The sequence below is a fragment of the Haliotis cracherodii genome, unplaced genomic scaffold, assembly GCF_022045235.1.
Source record: "Haliotis cracherodii isolate W230 unplaced genomic scaffold, xgHalCrac1.p SCAF_3, whole genome shotgun sequence".
Classification (NCBI taxonomy): Eukaryota; Metazoa; Mollusca; class Gastropoda; order Lepetellida; family Haliotidae; genus Haliotis; species Haliotis cracherodii.
Window position 1 is genome coordinate 24,785,209 of NW_027266286.1, and position 19,853 is coordinate 24,805,061.

Below are 19,853 nucleotides of genomic sequence, written 5' to 3' on the forward strand. Positions count from 1 at the left end.
TTATTATAAATGATTGTGCTTCATCTCATATTAGCAAGAACATTAATATTTCTCCTAATATTATTGCATTACCATTCGTTTATTTGCTATAGCGTCAGTTACATTTGGATAACTCTCTGACTGAAATCAAGAACTCTTGTGTTATTTTTATCACTTGCATTTCTATTCATCTATTCAAAACTATGAGCCGGATATTTTACTGTTTTTTACTTGTTTTAGTAGCACAATGTAAATAGTTTCCATGTAAAATAGAGAATTGTTTTGTCATGATCCCTATATGGTGATTTATGTCATTGACTTGGTGAGAAGGTAGGGTAGCCGAGTGTTTAAAGTGTCTTCTTGCTACGCCGTAGGCTTAGGACATGTGTACAATGCTGGTGTGTTGATAAAAAAAAGCAACATTCACTCATTCACTCATATAGCTGGAATATTGCTGAATGCGGCGTTAAAGAACAAACACTCACTCACTCACTCACTCAAATGGTAGTCGCAAAGAAAGCATGGATTTTTTATGCACCCAAAATATTTACAAATATAACTTCTCGTCGAAATAAACGTCGTAATAATTACTTTTTACTAACCATTCTCTGACTGGAGGATCTGGCAAACATCAACGTCCTGTCCTGATTGGGCTTAAGGCCCACATCAAGCCGACACGCCACAGTAGAATTCGAACATAATTACTGTACTATTCAAACCCACTTATCACTTTAATAAACTATAATATAACTGCTTATGTTCGTTGATGTGCTATTAGTGTGTGGGTATAGGGTATTTTACGCCGTTTTAAAGTCAAATATTCCAGCCATATCAGAATGGTCTTCATACATTCTAGCCATGTGAGGAATCGAACCAGGGTCTTCGGCCTACCGAGCGAACACGTTAACCACAGTGCCACCCAACGCCGACGTTCCATGACATGCATGTTATTGTTGCATGTACTCAAGACATATGATTAATACAATAACATATTCACTCACTCTAATAGAACAGTTATATCCTCTGCACGTCCACTCCGGGTTCAAACGTAATTTCCGACAATAATGCAATAGGGGCTGGTCAGGTGATCCCTTTGGAAACCACATCATGTGTTACAGATATATGGAAAGCTCTTGGACATGTGCATTCGACAGTATCAGTAATTATAAAGTAAATCAAAACCACCGAAATAATGCCTTTTATAGCCAGAAAATCACAACTTTTCGGGCAATTTTAACTGTCTGTCAGTAACCCATATACCTAAGGACCAATGTCTAGACCCGTGAAGATTCCGGGGTAGAATATGTCTTCAGCAACCCATGATTGCCGTAAAAGGCGACTATGCTTGTCGTAAAAGGCGACTAACGGGATCGGGTAGTCAGGCTCGCTGACTTGGTTGATACATTTCATCGATCCCAATTGCGCGGATCGATGCTAATGATGTCAATCACTGGATTGTCTGGTCCAGACTCGATTATTTACAGACCGCCGTCATATAGCTGTAATATTGCTGAGTGCGGCGTTAAACAACAAACAAACAAACAAAGAAACCAATGTCTAAAAAACACTAACAAGAGCAGATCCTGGGCAGTAAGATACAAAGCCAGGGGGCAAATGGGACAAAAAGTTTTTAAAAATGTTCACGCGCATCATACACTGAAGCTGGTTGAAAGTGCACAGAACGTTTCCCCAAGTTAAAAGACATGTTTTAGATCCTGAGGGTATTGCCCATGTGACTGCACACTAGAAAGTGGTATTTCGACCTATTTCAAGGGGTTCATCTGGGTACATTCGATACAACCCTAATTCCGAAAGTATTTGTAGTAAGCCCCAGCTGTCCGAATGATGTATTACAGTCTGCTGACTGAACCAAGTTACAGGGTTATGTAACAGCTGGTCGCTTAATGTGATCAGTGATAAATACGACACTGTGTAGTACACACTACAGTATTCATTCCCATGACAACACTGTGTAGTCTCCTTGGTAACGGGTCCTGAAAAACCAGATTTCGTATCAGTGAAAAGTGAACAATGAGTCGCTCTGTCTAGACAGAAGCCTTCACAATTAGTTCGCCAAGAACACTCTTTGGTTCTATTCCATCCATTTACTTCACGTATTAATCAACAAGTTGCTCTCTGGTTAGCCCATTTGTGGTAACGATATTCACACAGCGTAACGTCTGAAGCAATGACAAGAACGGTTTAGAGTGGAAACACCTGCCTATCACATTAAGGAATATGATAAAAACGCGTAGGAGGCGCAAAAAACACCCCAAATGTTAATAACGACACGCTGCACTAACCATAGTTCTTACAGAGTTACCTCATAAACATTACGATGCATAATTGTTAGGGTAGATTGTGTGTGAAGATAAGTTGAAGAACCATTCGACTTAAAGGTTAAATATGTACATACTAAATGCAAGCAATTATTGCAAACGGTTTGTTTGTTTGTGTGTTTATTTGTTTAACGCACCTTTGCAGCTACCTGAAGGCAACCTGTTAATAAATGAGTCTGGAACAGACAATGAAGTGAGTGATATTGAACAACTATCTGATGGCAACCTGTAAATAAATGAGTCTGCAACAGACAATCTAGTGATTGATATTGAACACTATCTGAAAGCAACCTGTAAATAAATGAGTCTGCAACAGACAATGAAGTGATTGATATTGAACACTATCTGAAGGCAACCTGTAAATAAATGAGTCTGCAACAGACAATCAAGTGATTGATACTGAACAACTATCTGAAGGCAGCCTGTAAATAAATGAGTCTGGAACAGACAATGAAGCGAGTGATATTGAACAACTATCTGAAGGCAACCTGTAAATAAATGAGTATGGGACAGACAATAAAGCGAGTGATATTGAACAACTATCTGAAGGCAGCCTGTAAATAAATGAGTCTGGAACAGACAATGAAGCGAGTGATATTGAACTCTATCTGAAAGCAACCTGTAAATAAATGAGTCTGCAACAGACAATCAAGTGATTGATATTGAACAACTATCTGAAGGCAGCCTGTAAATAAATGAGTCTGGAACAGACAATGAAGCGAGTGATATTGAACAACTATCTGAAGGCAACCTGTAAATAAATGAGTATGGGACAGACAATAAAGCGAGTGATATTGAACAACTATCTGAAGGCAGCCTGTAAATAAATGAGTATGGGACAGACAATAAAGCGAGTGATATTGAACAACTATCTGAAGGCAGCCTGTAAATAAATGAGTCTGGAACAGACAATGAAGCGAGTGATATTGAACTCTATCTGAAAGCAACCTGTAAATAAATGAGTCTGCAACAGACAATCAAGTGCTTTATATTGAACACTATCTGAAGGCATCCTGTAAATAAATGAGTCTGGGACACCGGTGAAGTGATTGATATTGAACAACTATCTGAAGGCAACCTGTAAATAAATGAGTCTGGAACAGACAATGAAGCGAGTGATATTGAACACTATCTGAAGGCAACCTTTAAATAAATGAGTCTGGGACAGACAATCAAGTGATTGATATTGAACAACTATCTGAAGGCAACCTGTAAATAAATGAGTCTGGGACAGACAATCAAGTGATTGATATTGAACAACTATCTGAAGGCAACTTGTAAATAAATGAGTCTGGAACAGACAATCAAGTGATTGATATTGAGCAACGATCTTCGCCATCGAGGGTCACAGTGACACGCAATCTACCAGGTCACCGAGCCTGGACATGCGATCTATTTGTGCGACTCTTACGACCAGCATAGATTGCTGGGATCTGTTCTAACCTGGAATCCCATGTGGCGTGTTTCCTGTGATAAAGATACACGTGTCAGACCAAAGTACATGTATCTCATCGTGCCAGAACCCCCGTCTGGAGAGATATCCAGATGATGGTGGCCTGACACATTATGCTATTCAGACAGATTTGCTTTTGAGTATGGAAAATTCGATTAGCAGATGCCTTCTATAAATGAATGATGATAAACATCCTGGTTTTACTCAATAATTTTAAGGCTGGTGAAACTATAGATTCAGCAGGGGAGACTGATGATGCGTTTTATTTGATGCTGATCAAACGCAGGTGTTAATTTTGATAGTGTCCATATGTTATTTGGCAGTGGCTCGTGTGTTTACGAAAATTTGTTTATCTCCATTTGATAGGCATTCATAAACACCTGCTTGTGCTATAGACGGAGTCGTACAATGGACTCTACCTCCAGATGTGATGTATCATGATTATTGAAAGTTTTTTCTCGCTTTCTTTTACTCAGGAAGATGTTATCTCATCTTAGGGTACCAATACATATACGCATGTTTATCCCATTAAATTGCATGTATTAACAGAAAACTATTTCTGTGTATCAGTTAAACTACTGCAATCGAATATAAAACATCCTTATCCCTAAGTGCTTTGTACATCGACTTATCCGATGTTCGAGATCAGCGTAGTGACGATAACATACCATAGTTCATAAGGATTTTGCTAGAATCATACGGATACATCGTCTTATATTTCGAGTTAATGGATTTCGATTTAACCATAGTCAGAAAAGATCAACACGTGGTACTTACAATCTGCTCTATCATACTGGCATTTGTTATCATTTTTTTCGTTGATACCATTGGCTTTAAGGCAAAATGCTTTGCGAAATGTACTATAGATCACAAACCCTGGTTTAGCACAGTCGACTCAACAGAATCCAGTTTGATAGCTATTGCACATCTTTCATGTGTGTGCCAGTATGAAATATACCTATCTCGTAATGCTAACGAACCGGAAAGTATTTATTATGCAAAACCAACATCAGTGCTATGTTAAGTAGGTTGATGATAGCCCATGTAAGTAGAAACATCTGTTTATTATGACCTTTACATTCACCAACGAAGGGTGAACACAGTAAGGCAGGATGTGAACACCGTTCTGGGAATCCTCACGTAATGACAAAAAAAACGACAAAACCCCTTCCATGTTCATAAGAAGTCTTGACTTTACGATTCCGACTGCATCATGAGAATGTTTGTTTATGAATCACTATCAAATAGTGATTATATGAGGTATTTGCGAGAGGTGAGCATATTATGTCCCACCAGGGGCATCCGTCACAAACACATGCAAAGGCAAGTCAATTGCTTACCTGGGGAAACACGGGAATATAAGGTAAGTCAAAACAGAGCATTGCATCAGACATCATTCTTATTCCGATGCGTCAATTATGGAAATTTCCTCCACATTTCTAGAATAAAGCTTTCTGAAAACTTTTGCTGAAGCCTTGTTGTTGTAGCTTTTTCAAACAACTTGGTCGGAACTGCTGGAATATTGCTCGACAGAAAGGAAAAATTGTCTTGTCGTACAGTCATGTCGAGTGTTTCGTCACTTAGCATCTTTATGCATAGATCTAAATATGAAACAGACGTGGTAGTGTCATTGGGCTTCTTTATTTCGAGTTCAAGTGGGTAAATCAGTGGAAGGGAAATGGCTATTTGATGGTTATTGAACTATGTCAGGTCCTCATTGATATATCTGAAGTTTACGTTAAACTTTTAGGCCACATTCCCTTGTTTTGACTTTGCCAATCCGATCAGGAATTCCGATTTATAAAACACCAGTCTCGTGAATACAAACGTTTTGTGAACACCTGCTTCGTGACCATGAACACCAATTAATGAATACAATTTACGAGAAGACCCGTCTAGTGAACAGCTATTTTGTGAAGACCCGTCTAGTGAACACATGTTACGTCTAGCGGTAACGCTACTCTGGTGAGTTTTGGGTCTTGGGTTTATCGCTTGTAATAATTTTGTGGGGGACTGATCCAGTTTTGTTATAGTGATGTCTATCCAAATACCCGTGAGACTTTGACGTTTTTAATTACCACAGGGAGATGGCACAGTGGAGTTATTGAACTCGCTTCCTGTGTGACCATAGACGATGTCGTGCTGCGTTCAACTTCCTATGGCTGGTGATTATAAACCTGGCGCCATTAAGGATGGAGACGTCGAAAAGTGATGGTGTTGATGTCACCGGGACTACATCTATCAGGCACCGGTGCCACTTTTCTTATTCGCGTTGTTATTTTTGTATCTTATTTAAAAAATACCCGGTAATGAGCTGCAGATTCTTGTTGTGTCAGTGCATATACTTTTTGTTCATGTCACTTTCTCTGTTACTCTCACAATGAATTTGGAAGAAGCGTTTTTTATTGTAATTGTAATTAGGGCACGACGTGGATACTCGGGTGTTTTATCATTCAATATTAGCATATCGTTTTTATATGTTTCAACAAAATCAGTAGATGCACTATCGGTTCACTGAATTTTCTGGTTCAGCACTTGACTGTCTTGATCAGTCGCATTGCAGTACTGCTGTGCTGCGTCAGGCAATAAATGTGTACTTTTTATGCAAATTGTGTTGTGTTGGGTGCTACCGGTAGGGCAGGACATGCTCACCCTTTTCTCGAGCACCCGGTGTCATAACTGATTTCCAGTGGTACGTTCATATAATTTTCGCAGCTATTGTGCCCTTTACACTAAATGGAATGTGTTTCGGCGGATAATCAAGACTGGTAATTCTCTTGCATGGCTTGGTGGCTAGGTACGCGTGAGTGAGTTTGGTTATACGACGCTTTTAGAAATATTCCAGAAATATCACGGCGGGGGACACCAGAAATGGGCTTCACACATTGAACCTATGTATGGAATCGAGCCCGAGCCTTTGGCGCGGCGAGCGAACGCTTTAACCACAGGGCTACCCCGCCATACCAGAGAACGCAGAAAGTTAAATCAAAACAAGTTGGTATGTTTAAAGTGTAACAAAAAAACCGTGTTCAATTCCTCACATGGGTATGATGTGTGAAGCCCATTTTGGTCCCCCCCCCCCAGTGATATTGCTGGAATATTGCTAAACGCGGCGAAGGACCATACTCACTCATTCACTCCAAGAGGGAGTGAATGGCTCAACACAATTGTAGTTGTTCTCCAGCCTTACCGAAGCGCTAACACTAAACAGAAGCACTGATGTTAAATTGAAACAAGGTAATTTGTCATGACGAGTTAACACACGACGATCATAATATACGGAATCCGAAGAAAGTTTTCATGTTCATCAAGTTTCGATGTTCTTGTAAAATTATACAAAATCTAACTACATGTAAAACAAATATAAAACGTCAACGCCTGAGATTAACCAGTCTCGATTATCCACGAAAAATGAGTTAAAACGAAAAACAGCGATAAACGAATGGATTAGTGAAAAGAAGTGATGACACCAGGTGTCCTGCCCTACCGGTAACTAATTTGCATAAACAGCCACTAATTTGCATAAACAAGTCAGTGTTGAACAAATCATACCACAGCTTTGCGCTCTCACTATTGTAAGACTGCAACGCTAACTGAAAACAGTCTTAACACAATGATACAACACATTAGCTTAGCTCATTAGCACATTAACCACATGTACACGTACTGCTGTAACTGACGTATGTCTTGGTGGCTGACGGGGGCACGGGTGGCCCAGTCGTCTAAGGCGCCGCGATTCGCTGTGCAGAGTTGCGTCCCTTGGGCACGCCGGAAACCTATGATTGTGGGTTCGAATCCCGGTTCGCCCCTATTATGTTTCTAGGTTTGTCAGCACCATACCCGTGCTCGTGGGTTTCACCGAAGTGGTAAACGTCTTAGACCTGCATCACTTCGGGCTTTCCTCCCACATTAAGCTGAGACGCCGTGATATAACTGGAATACTGTTAAAAGCGGCGTTAAACCCGACTCACTCACTCACTCACTTGGTGGCTGACAGGAAATTGATGTCTATATATAATAATATAACATAGACAAGTTTGATATCACTTCCTCGCATTAAGCACAGGATGTAATGACGTTATTTAACGTCATTTGACGTTTAAGAATGGTTTCACGATATCATTGAGTCCTATGCATTGAGAGATATCTATCTGGTTAAATAAGTCATGACATGTGCAGTTAAGGCATATCTACCCAGAACCACGTTTAGGAAATGAAGTGCAACAAGAGCGAAATGCTTTCCTTGCGAACACTTGGCTGTCACTGAGACTCGATTTGCTAGATAGCGTGCCAAAAATGCTACGTGAACGTAAAAAACAACAACCCCAGGATGCGTGTACTGGATGGGTGACCGCATTCGTCATTTTGACTCATTTCTAATGTCTCCTTAGGCAAGCACCCTTGTTCTAAATGTGTCTATGTTCATTCAGCAGCTAATGGGTACCAGGTAGGATGAGATGGTAATAAGGTGTCTTCAAGCGCCTCATAGGCAGCTTGGGCTGAGGTGAGAATGAGTGCACACTGATCCATTGATACGGGTAATGATATAGCGCTTTGAGTAATGCTTTAGTGTATAGATTTGGAGCATGATACATATTATTATCATCATCACCATCATCTTTATCTAGGGAATCATAGATTCGTCGCTTCTTCCATTAATCCACGGGTTCGTTTTAAGAGGAAATTTGAAGGGATTACATTTGAGCAAAATTGCCGCAAGAATGTCAATAAAACGGCAAACGGTATAGTGCATTACCTATATAAAAAAGGAGTTGAGAAATGAAGACGTTGTTACTGATTTCTCTTACTACCGAGGGAACCCTAGATATCTTCGCTTCTTCCAGTAAATGCACGGATTCATTGTAAGAAGAGGGGAAATTGATATTTCAGCACAATAAATGTTCCTGCCAAGATACATTATGGGCACATTCCGCGTATTGATTTTCCCGAGTGAGTGGGTGGATGCCAAAAAACTATAAACAAGATTCTGTTTCATGAAAAACGCATTCGTTAAATTCTTCACAAAATGAAAACCTATGCAGAGCATATAAAATACGTTTATCGCCTTCATTTCTCAGTTAGTTGTGAGACTTGTCGTCTCTTCTTTTTTTGTCTTTTGGCTTCTTAGGATTCCTGATTCCAACTTTTTTCTATGTTGAGTGGAGAAGAGTTTTTCTGAGTGTAATGTAAACCCGACGTCTTTTTATGTGATGAATGAACTGCAATCCACTGATTATTATTTAGGTAAGAGTATAGGTATAAATGTTTAAAGTGGTAAACGTCTGAGACCGGCATCAAGTCGGACTTTCCTCTTACATTAAGCTGACACGCCGTGATATGGCTGATATAACTCACTCACTCACTCACTCTCAATGTTTCGTTCAAACTCGAGGCGAGGTGATGTCCAAGCGCATTTTTTATTCTTTACGCAGCATATACAAAACTTAAATTCGTTTATTTGTTTGAAACGAAATACACGTTTATTGATATTAATACATATCTGAATTGTACTATTGCAGCCATAATGGCACAGAATGAATCTCCAACAGCCAGGGCCGTACACTTTCAAGGATAATCCTTCCGATTAACACATTTACGGATAACAGATTATTGATAATGAGTCGTGTCCCATTGTATATGCATGTTCGGAAGGTTGGGATGGAACTGTCGTATCGTAGATAGTGAGTGAGTGAATATGGTTTTACGCCGCTTTTAGCAATATTCCAGCAATATCACGGCGGGGGACACCATGTTCGGGAATCGAACCCGGATCTTCGGCGTGACGAGCGAACGCTTTAACCACCAGGCTACCCGACCGCCCCTTATCGTAGATAGACAAGTGACATCTGTATGACACGGGCGTGATGTACGAGGTGTGTTACAGTGTAACCTCGGCATTGCGGACTATACAGTCCCCAGTAAAATCGTTAGGATGAACATAGGACGCGGTAGGATAAGAGGAAGTTTGGTCCACATGCACATGTACAGGACCTTCATGAATTAAGGAATGAACAAAATGTTTAGAAATAGCTATCATATATGATCATAAGGTTAAAAAACTAGGCTTTATTTACACTCTTCAAAAAAAGAAAAGTACAGGTAGATTTTTAGTAAATTTATTGTACCTAAAAAAGTTTATATATTCAATTTAATATCATAGATACAAATATGAATATTTTGGAGATCGATAGTCACATGTTGTCGGACAAAGGCATTGAAAACTGTTCATTGTCATGTCACATAAAGCCACAAGGTTGCGCTGAATCAGTATCTCGTGTGACGGCCCCGGGCAGCAATCACGGCATCTGCATCTCCTCGGCACTGACTGGATAGGTGTACGATTTCTGTCCTGTGGAATGCTGCGCCATGCTGCTTGTAACGCGTTGGCCAGTTGTGGGAGTGTCTGCGGCGTTCTGACGTTGACGTACACGTCGATCGAGTTCATCTCAGAGGTGTTCGATTGGGTTGAGATCTTGAGATATCGACGGCAAGGGGAAGTCGTGGATGTTGGCATTATGAAGGTAGTCTACCGTGACACGAGCTGTGTGAGGTGGAGCGTTGTTATGTTGAAACAGATCCCTCTGGCGGTCAATGATTGGAAGATTGTGAGGTGGAAGAATTTGATTCATGTAGCCATTTGCTGTCAAATGTCCCTAAACCACAACCAAGTCTGATTTCGTGTTTGTAGGATATTGCCCCCACACTATGACACTATCGCCACCGAAACTGTCGAATTCACGTACACAATGTGGGGCAAAACACTAATTTCGACGACGATAAACACGTTGTCTTCCATCTCGCCGGTGAAGAAGAAATCGTGATTCATCGCTGAACCACACTAGTCTCCAGTTTCTCAAATTCCAAGGCTGTAAGATATGGCACCAACGCAAGCGTCGCTGTCGATGGATCTGTTGCAAAACAGTGACGATAACTGGGTCTTCTGGGTTGGATTCCAGCTTCGCGAAGATGGTTCCTGACAGTCTGGTCCGATATGCTCCTCAAACTAGGGATGTATCCTGCAGTCTCCGTAGCTGTGGCATTGCTATGACGTAGGTGCAACAGTCGAATGTAGCTATCCTGTGCAGGGGTGGTAACTCTTGGTCGGCCGGTTCTCAGACGGTCTGCAGTGGAATTGAACTGTGTGTATCGGTCCCATAGGCGGTAAATGGTGCTATGGCGGACGTTGAAGTGGTGTGCAACAGAAGACTGCGATTCCCCCTTTTGGATACGTCCTATGGCGATGTTCCGATCGGCAGCGCTGAGTCTCGGCATTATCGAACTTGACAATTGAACGACAAATTATTGGCTTATGCTTGCCTTTTTATAGCCACTACCACGAGTTGCGAATGTCATAACTTGCATATGCATTTAAGTTTACTGTTTTCATCCATGACATTTTTTAACAAGTATTAAAACAATGCCCTTTAAGACATTGCAACTCGACAATGGGTACGTTTTGACGCACCGTTTGCCAAATATCAGGCCATCAACTGTTACATTTTCCAATAACATATATCCAATTTATATACCGGATTTTTGGTAGGGTCAGGTTCAATGAACTACATACGACCTCTGCGTTTCTATTTTTCTTAAAGAGTGTATCTGCAATGTGTACGTTTGGTAATAATGTGTCGACACAGTTTCCAGAAGCGTTATTTATTTAAATATTGGAACTTGAGCAAATATTCGTTTTATTTTTAAGCATTGTCTATTGATTAAGCAAATTATTTTTGTCGTTTTCAGTTAGGTGTAGGTTTGATTGTTTGTCGCCGCACTCTGCAAAATTCCAGATTTATGACGGCGGTCTGTAAATAATCGAGTCTGGACCAGACAATCCAGTGATTGACATCATGAGCATAAATCTACATAATTGGGATACGATGACATGCATCAACCAAGTCAGCAAGCCTGACCACCCGATCCCGTTAGTCGCCTCTTACGACAAGCATAGCTGCCTTTTACGGCAAGAATGAGTTGCTGAATACCTATTCTAACACGGATCTTCACGGGTGGTGTTAGTAAACACAGAATAAATATATAATTTAAAAATCGTCTTCGATCACACTTTTTCTCAAGTTTAAAATTTCTTTGAAATTACAAAATTAGCCCTTTGTCACTCATTTTTATTCATACATTCTTGTGTACTTTATCATGTCAAAAGTCTACCTCTGAAAAGTATAAGAAAGAAAAATGACTAGTTGCTAGCAATTTGCTGGACTGAAATTATTTTTACTCCACTATTTCAAAGTTTGACATGTCCAGAATCCCTAAAAAGGTCTCTATTCTCTATCATCCGATCAGGGTTTAGCATTTCTGGGTAATTAGTAATACCCATTTAATTATATATACATCGATGGGACCGACCCGAGTATTTACCCTTGATTAGCAGGGTCAGGACGGGTGAGGAGAGGACAGTGATTCAGAGAATATCTTTTTAAAGCCAATACTAAACATTTTCTTTCTTTAAAAAAAGTAACCCTTTTGGCCCTGTATACGTATACAAAAAACGTACAATAACTGATCTTGAACATCAGAAGGGAACTTCTTTAGTGGTGGAGTGTGCTTCTGGCTATTGTTACATATCTATATTACATTTCACTGACTGATATGTCCAATTAGACCGCCATCTCGCCTACAGCCAGCTGACGTTACTTCTATGGTATTTGACATTTGCAAAATGGGGAGGTAGGGTACTTAAGGGAAATGACAAATTTTAAAGTTGCGGAAAACTTTGAAATAAGAGTTGGTATGAAAATCATCAGACATGTTCAAATGACTGACAACTAGTTTTTTTTCTTCTTGCATGCTTTGGAATTCCGACTAACCTAATACATAAGTTTGGCTAAAATGAGTGACAAAGGACCAATTTTCGAACAGGAAATGATGATCAAGTATGAGCAAGTCCGTGAACAAAACAAAATATTTTAAGGTGCATGTTGATTTCTTCTATTATCTCCCCACAAATGTATAAATTTCAGCACGAGTAAAAGACTTGCTCTTGTTGATATATTATAAAACCACTTCCTGAAAACCTCTGACATCAGCCAGCCTATGGACATAGCCTTACCCATGCCTTTAGTGTTGCTGTACGTCACAAACAGCTGAATAGATAAAAGTCTAATTCATACGAACACATTTGATACTATCACACTGATCAGTAAAGGTTTTCCTAATTCCTTAAATTATGCATGCATCATGGGCCAGTAAGGACATTAGTGTACATGTAGTGTTCAGATATCAGTTTTTTTGTGTGGTTGAATCAGAGAGCCACACCTATCTAACTATAATGGGAACGTTATCACACTTGAAATGACATTAACAACGAACTCGAGAATTTTGAAAAAATAGAAATAAATTATCCTTCGTTTGGAAAAAAGTACCAAATCCTTAAATCAATACTTCAAAAGAACAGACCAATCCCTGTGATTAAAACAGTATTGATCGAGAAACAGCAGTGATATGTTTCAGTCAAACAATGACAAACTGATATCAATATATCCTTACACACTGGATCAGTTTTTAAGTATTTCAGTTAAATCTGTAATATATGCCGCCAGCTGGCTTCAAAATCATAAACAACTTGCTGGTGACAGTTGTGTTGGGTACATGAAGTGTATTTATGATCATGATATTTTTCTGTTGTGATGATATATTAGACTAACATTTAGTCTCTGAAATCTTATATTACACAATATCCTTCTTGACTCTAAAAATAATCTTAAAAATTCCTATGCTGTGGAATAGAGCTAGCTTGATGTGGCTAGACTCGCTTTTGTATTCATTTCTAGATTTTGTTTTTTCATAAAATGAATATATTCCACGGTCATGGTACAGGAATTATGGTGGCACGTAAATAACGTGTATGACTCACAAACTCCCTGCTTCAAACTCTCAAGTGCACAAAAAAGTCAGTCGTCTGGTGACATCACGTGGGACACGTCGCCATTCTCATTGGAAGGCCTGGATCAGTTCATGTCTGTTGGCTGGAGGATGCGGTCGCTGTCGAACACGACTATCCATGACATCCCAGCGGTGTTCTATGGAGGACATGTCTGGGGAGCGTACAGGCCACGGCAACACGTTGGTTAAGTTTGAATTTGTGTTTTTAAGTTTTTACAATTTCATTTTTAAAAGCCGTAAAGTTTCTTTTTGTGGTCAGTATGTGTCATGGAAATACGATTCTGATTCAGAACATTTTGCAACAGAATGTATCACGAATTAGATTACGACACTTATAGGCACAGTGAAACCTCGTTAAACCGGACGTGGACGAATAAATAAGTTCTGGATTCACGAATTATTAGTAAGGAAATAGAGATTACTAGACGAGTGTTTTTGTCTCGTGAGGTATGTTTTGAAACAACTCCTTGTAAGATAAAAGGCGTATGCCAGACACGAGTGCAATAATCTGTTCCTTACACAACCTAGACAATCGCGCCACTTTAGGATAGAGTGAGTGAGCGGGTTTAACGTGCGTGAGTGAGTTTAACAGTATTCCAGTTACATCACGGTGTGTCAGCTTTCTGTGGAAAGAAAGCCCAAGCGATTCAGGTCTCAGACGTTTACCACTTCAATGAAACCCACGAGCACGGGTATAGTGCTGACAAATGTACCAACATAATCGGGGTGAACCGGGATTCGAACCCACAATCACAGGTTTCCGACACGCACAAGGGACACAACTCTCTGTACATCAAATTGCGGCACCTTTCACGACTGCGCCACCCGTTTCCCCTTTTAGCATCGAATCGATGTATATTAGCCATGAGTGTCGTCATCCGGCATATTCCTTTCAACACACTCCATAATTAAGTTTCAGCTATATTGAGTGAGTGAATATATATTTACACCACTTTTAGCAATATACCAGCAATATCACGGCGGGGGACACCAGAAATGGGCTTCACACATTGTACCCATGACGGGAATTGAACCCGGCTTTAACCACTAGGCTACCCGACCGCCCCTTCAGCTATATCTGTGGACAGTGAAGACGATGATGATAGTGCAAACTAGATAAGATCAAAGAACATTTTTATAAACAATCTAAAACCATAACATTTCGACACAAACGTAGGGGAATTCGACTGAAGCACAAGAAACCTATCAATAAATTACAGTCAAGAAAGTACACGTAGACCGTTATAATCAGGCCTCAGGATCATCACCATGGACCTGGAATTCCACTTTACACATATGCTTGATACCATGCCTTTGTCACACACAGGTCTGTAAAGATATTGTTTCTTTGTAAATTAATAGGCGTTCCGGACGTGGAGGTCACAGTGAAAAGTCCTTTTACAGTAATTGTTGATACACACTGGACCCTCGATTATCCGGACTGTACCCTTCCCTCTAAATTCGTCCGTGAGATATTGTTAGATTAATTAATCATGGGTATGAAGTCTTATAGAATAGATATTGTTTTTGTGAAAGGTATTGTCCCCTTTATCATAATTAAACACTCCTATTGTAAGCATCCAGACACATGAGTTGCTCAGAGGTTTTTTTATCAGGGTTACAACATTTTAGGTCTCAGTAAAGTTTTCAGACGTTTTAGGGTAGACATGTTTTCAAATTTGACGCCCCAGTGACAAACATGATATCCGAAGTAATTCCTTATTTTCTCTTGGACCATGTGTGAGCCACCAGTGGGGCAAAATACGCTCATCTTTTCATGAACCCCTGCTAAAATCACATCTATTTGATAGTGATTCATAAACAAATGGTTATCGTGTTATCGGAATCGTTCAATGGACTCTGCTTTTAGTATATATTTTCTTATGATTATGTTTTTGACGCTTTTATTTCCGAACTGACGAAGTTCGGACAAGCTTGTAAAGTACTGTATACAAGGCCCTCTGCAGTATTGAGGAAATCGGCGTGGTGCAGTCATGACCTTACCGTCTAGACCAAGTAATCGCTTGTATTTGAAGACTTCTAAAATTAATTGAAAAGTCTTATTTATAAGGCAAGCCGTATCTTATGCCAGACGAATGTTTATCATAGAATAGAACTTATCTAAATTCCATACATTGTAACTCTCCCGTCTGTGCTTCTGTGTAAGAACACTTGTCTCAGTAGAAATATATCGACGCTGTGTGCGGGCCTTGGAATTTGACGTCATTAACAAAATATGACGTCAGTTTCTAAGGGATCATTTCAAAAGTTCAAAAGTTCAAAAGTTCAATGTTGGATACATATCCTACTACCAAAGGTGTGGGGATTAATATGTTTACAATTGATAAATATTCTACCACCAAAAGTTTAAGGATTAATATGTCTATAATAGATACATATCCTACGACCAAAAGTTTGGGGATTGATATGTTTAGAATTACCTGTGTTAAATTTCACCCACAAAATATATTTTTCAGGGTATTTACGGTTTAAGTTAATAAATAGTCACTACTTGTTATTGAGGAGAAAAGGAAACTATGCCTCTCAGTTGATGTTATCACATGTTTGATTTTAAATTGAAAATATCTTAAGTTAGCGATGTTCTATCAGAACAAATGAACTGTATTGGTGCTTAGTCAGCACTCACAGAATATTTCTGCATGGTTTTGTATTTTGAAATTTCATTTAATTTAGAACTTTAAAAAATTCGCATAATACACCGGTACTGACGGTGATCCTAGACATCTTATCTGTGAAAATAAATAAATTTGCTTTCTTTGGCGCAAAATAACAAAATTTCAAACATGGTAAGGGTCATGTTGCATATTCATTTTTTACCCTCGTCTACATTGAACCAGTTTACTTTCACACAAAATTACCCAGTCACAGATTATTCTTTACAAACTGTTGCTGGAATGAGAGACGGTTAAATAGACATAATCAAATTTAAAAACTGTTCCTTCAGTTTTCAATCACATAAAAACAGACTCCGTATACTTTCCTTCGTCAATTAGTTTAGAGTTACTCTTTGAAAATGAACAGCTTCTCCCTCGTGGGAATAAAAACGAGTGAATAAGCAGTCAACTTGACATGCAGTCGAACTTTGTTCGCTCGAACCAGAGAGATAATGTGACTTCTCTGGGGTTGGACTCATCCCACTCGACCCTATATTACCGTCTGACCTGGCAACCTGACCACAGAACACTTGTTATGTAAATAACAATAATATTATTAGAAATGAAGAACTTCCTTTCTTTGATGTTTCACGCCGTATCCTCTTGACTATTATACTTGACAGAAGGGCAGTCAGTTGTGAGATAGTTTTAACTTTTTGGACTATAAATTGAGTTCGAGACAACCGGGAATTCGACACATCCAATACGACCCATCCGTGTTAAAATAAAGTAAGAGTTTACCGGACCGGGGATCCGACGCATCCGAGCTTTAGACAAAGGGTTCGACTGTACGTGAAAGCTCTCCCACACCACCAGCTCATGAATCATTGCAACGTAGGATTCGCTTTTCACATTTTCATAAATTTGCCCTGGCTATTATGTCTCAAATCTTAAGGGATTAATTTGTTTATCCTACTTTGAACTTTTGAACTGGTCCCTAAACAAAAGAAAAGCAAATAACGGCAAACATCGTGTGCAGAGTTCTGTCCCTTGACTGTAAGCGTCCACTGTCGGTGGTTAGATTGAAATTGATGTGACCCCACTGCACCAGTGTTCGTAGCTTTAAGCAAAGTAGTAAACACCCGTCGTGTCACTTAGGCAATTCTCTATTTTGACTTGTACCATGTGTTCCCGTGAGTTTTTTTCAAATGGTTTAAACACAATGCTTATGAAACGCCCCTGGTCATGAAATTCATGATATATTGCTGCACCTGTCTTTGAAACCTTCATTACTTTCACTCACAACGGGTGTTACCAGAAGGGCAAGAGATACTCACCTATTCCGAGAACACCTCTCTGTGTCACTCTGTCTGTCTATCCATAGGTCAGAAGAAGTTAGATTAAACGTGTACCAGACTGTTACATGTACTGCTACACCTTTGGGAATAATCAGTTGAGTCAAATATATTCAAATATACACTTGACATTCTACTTCATGAGAGTTTGCGGCAAAAACATACTCAGCATGTATCCAGCCAGGTGTAAATTCATCAGTGTCTGTCTGTAAGTCCGTACGTCGGTCAATCCGATAAGGTTAGGTTAAAAGTGTATCAGATTGTCACATCCACCACACCACTTTTGAATATATAAAAATATACACTTGACATATTATGAAAATCATTTTTGCGTAGCATGGAAAGATAAAAAAAATCTCCCTATCAAAAGTGGAGTAGTATATAAGAAGCGTCACATTCACTTAACTCACCAAACAGTAGCAGCAGGAGGTCTGACACAGCCAGGCTGAAGAGGTAGTAGTTCGTCGTCGTCTGCATGTAGGAGTTACGGGCGATGACGATGCACGTGCAGACGTTGCCGATGGTGCCAGAGATGAAGATGAGGCTGTAGATGATGGTGAGGAGGACGCCGGCTGTGCTGCCCATGTTTTTCGAGCCAAGGTTGGTGAGGATGTAGTCGTCGAGGGAGAAGTTGCTGTCAACGATGTCACTGGCGTTGCTCATGTTGAGCATAACTGACACGCTACCGACTCCAGACATTGTTCAGTTAACACAAGTCCCTTGTTCAGTTTGCTTACGTACCACAGACCCATAGGACATGTTTGCGTTCACTGAGGTATAATCCCTATGGCATTGTGTAAAGAGGTCCTATAACCTTGATGATACGATCAATTCCTTGGGCAATGTCTTTATCTTGGAAAACTTTGATAGAGATTGAGCTTGAACATCCACCCCTTATCTCCGATAAAACATAACTAGCTCATCCGTTTGAATGTCACAAAGATCACTGATAACTGTCGACACTGAATACTTGTTGCTTCAAAAACTCTCAGGTCACAGACAGCGCGGGGCATCATCCGTTGTGGGAGGCGTTCACGTTTTCACACACTACAATGTAGTTTGTCGACTTCCACGTTTACACATCCTATGTATTATCGTAAATGATCTGGCATCTACGTATATATTCAGTATTGATTATAGTCAGCTATATCTGGCTATGTCATCCACACAATATGAACTTCATTGTAGAGTGTCTGATATCCACGGTTACACACAATACTAACTTTATTGTAGTGTGTGTGATATCCACGTTTACACACAATTTGAACTGTATTGTACTGTGTCTGATATCCACGTTTACACACAATGTGAACTATATTGTAGTGTGTCTGATCTTCTGGTTTACACACAAAAGGTCTTTACTGTGGTGTGTCTGATATCCACATTTACACACACTACTAACTTTATTGTAGTGTGTGTGATATCCACGTTTACACACAATATGAACTGTATTGTAGTGTGTGTGATATCCACGTTTACACACAAAAGATCTTTACTGTGGTGTGTCTGATATCCACGTTTACACACAATGTGAACTTTCTTGTAGTGTGTCTGATATCCACGTTTACACACAATGTGAACTATATTGTAGTGTGTCTGATATCCACGTTTACACACAATGTGAACTATATTGTAGTGTGTCTGATCTTCTGGTTTACACACAATAAGGACTTTATTGTGGTGTGTCTGGCATCCACGTGTTCACGAAGTCCATGTATCCGTGCCTCTGTTTGTCTTTTTCTATCAACTTTTGAAAGACCGGAACTTCATGGACAATCAAATAACTTAATGAGGTCTTTTTCAGTTCAAACAAAATTCACGGTCTTTTTCATTCAGGTGTCATATTTCCCAGGTGATTCACACTTACTAGTGATTCATATTCAGACAACATGTAAAGGGTACTATGACCCATTGTCGGGTGCCGCTTTCCTGCATAGGTCAAGAAGTTGTACCCTGTGTGTGAAATTGAGACATTGTTACTGTTTATTAGTGTGAAGGACCCACAATTTGATATTGAGGGAGCATTGGTGGGCTTGTGGAGACCCCCGCAATATGAAATGATCACTCCCTAGTCGTTCACTATTATATCAATACATATCATTATATTTGTGTGGCTTTTGAATAGGTTTTTAGTCAAATTGCTAGTACCTCATCTACCCTATGTCTCGTGCCTCTTATGTTAATAATATCGTAAATAAAAGAGACAAATTAC

General features: G+C 39.7%; 1 protein-coding gene across 1 annotated transcript in view; it reads right to left on the bottom strand.

Moving 5' to 3' along the window:
• The window catches only part of LOC139473901 (pyrokinin-1 receptor-like), a 35,310-nt gene that overhangs the window by 14,549 nt on the left and 908 nt on the right, over positions 1–19,853 (bottom strand). Inside the window, exon 2 of the mRNA XM_071256699.1 lies at positions 18,052–19,594. Coding sequence (XP_071112800.1) covers positions 18,052–18,340 — 289 coding nt within the window. The 5' untranslated portion in view covers positions 18,341–19,594. The remainder of the gene's footprint in view (positions 1–18,051; positions 19,595–19,853) is intronic.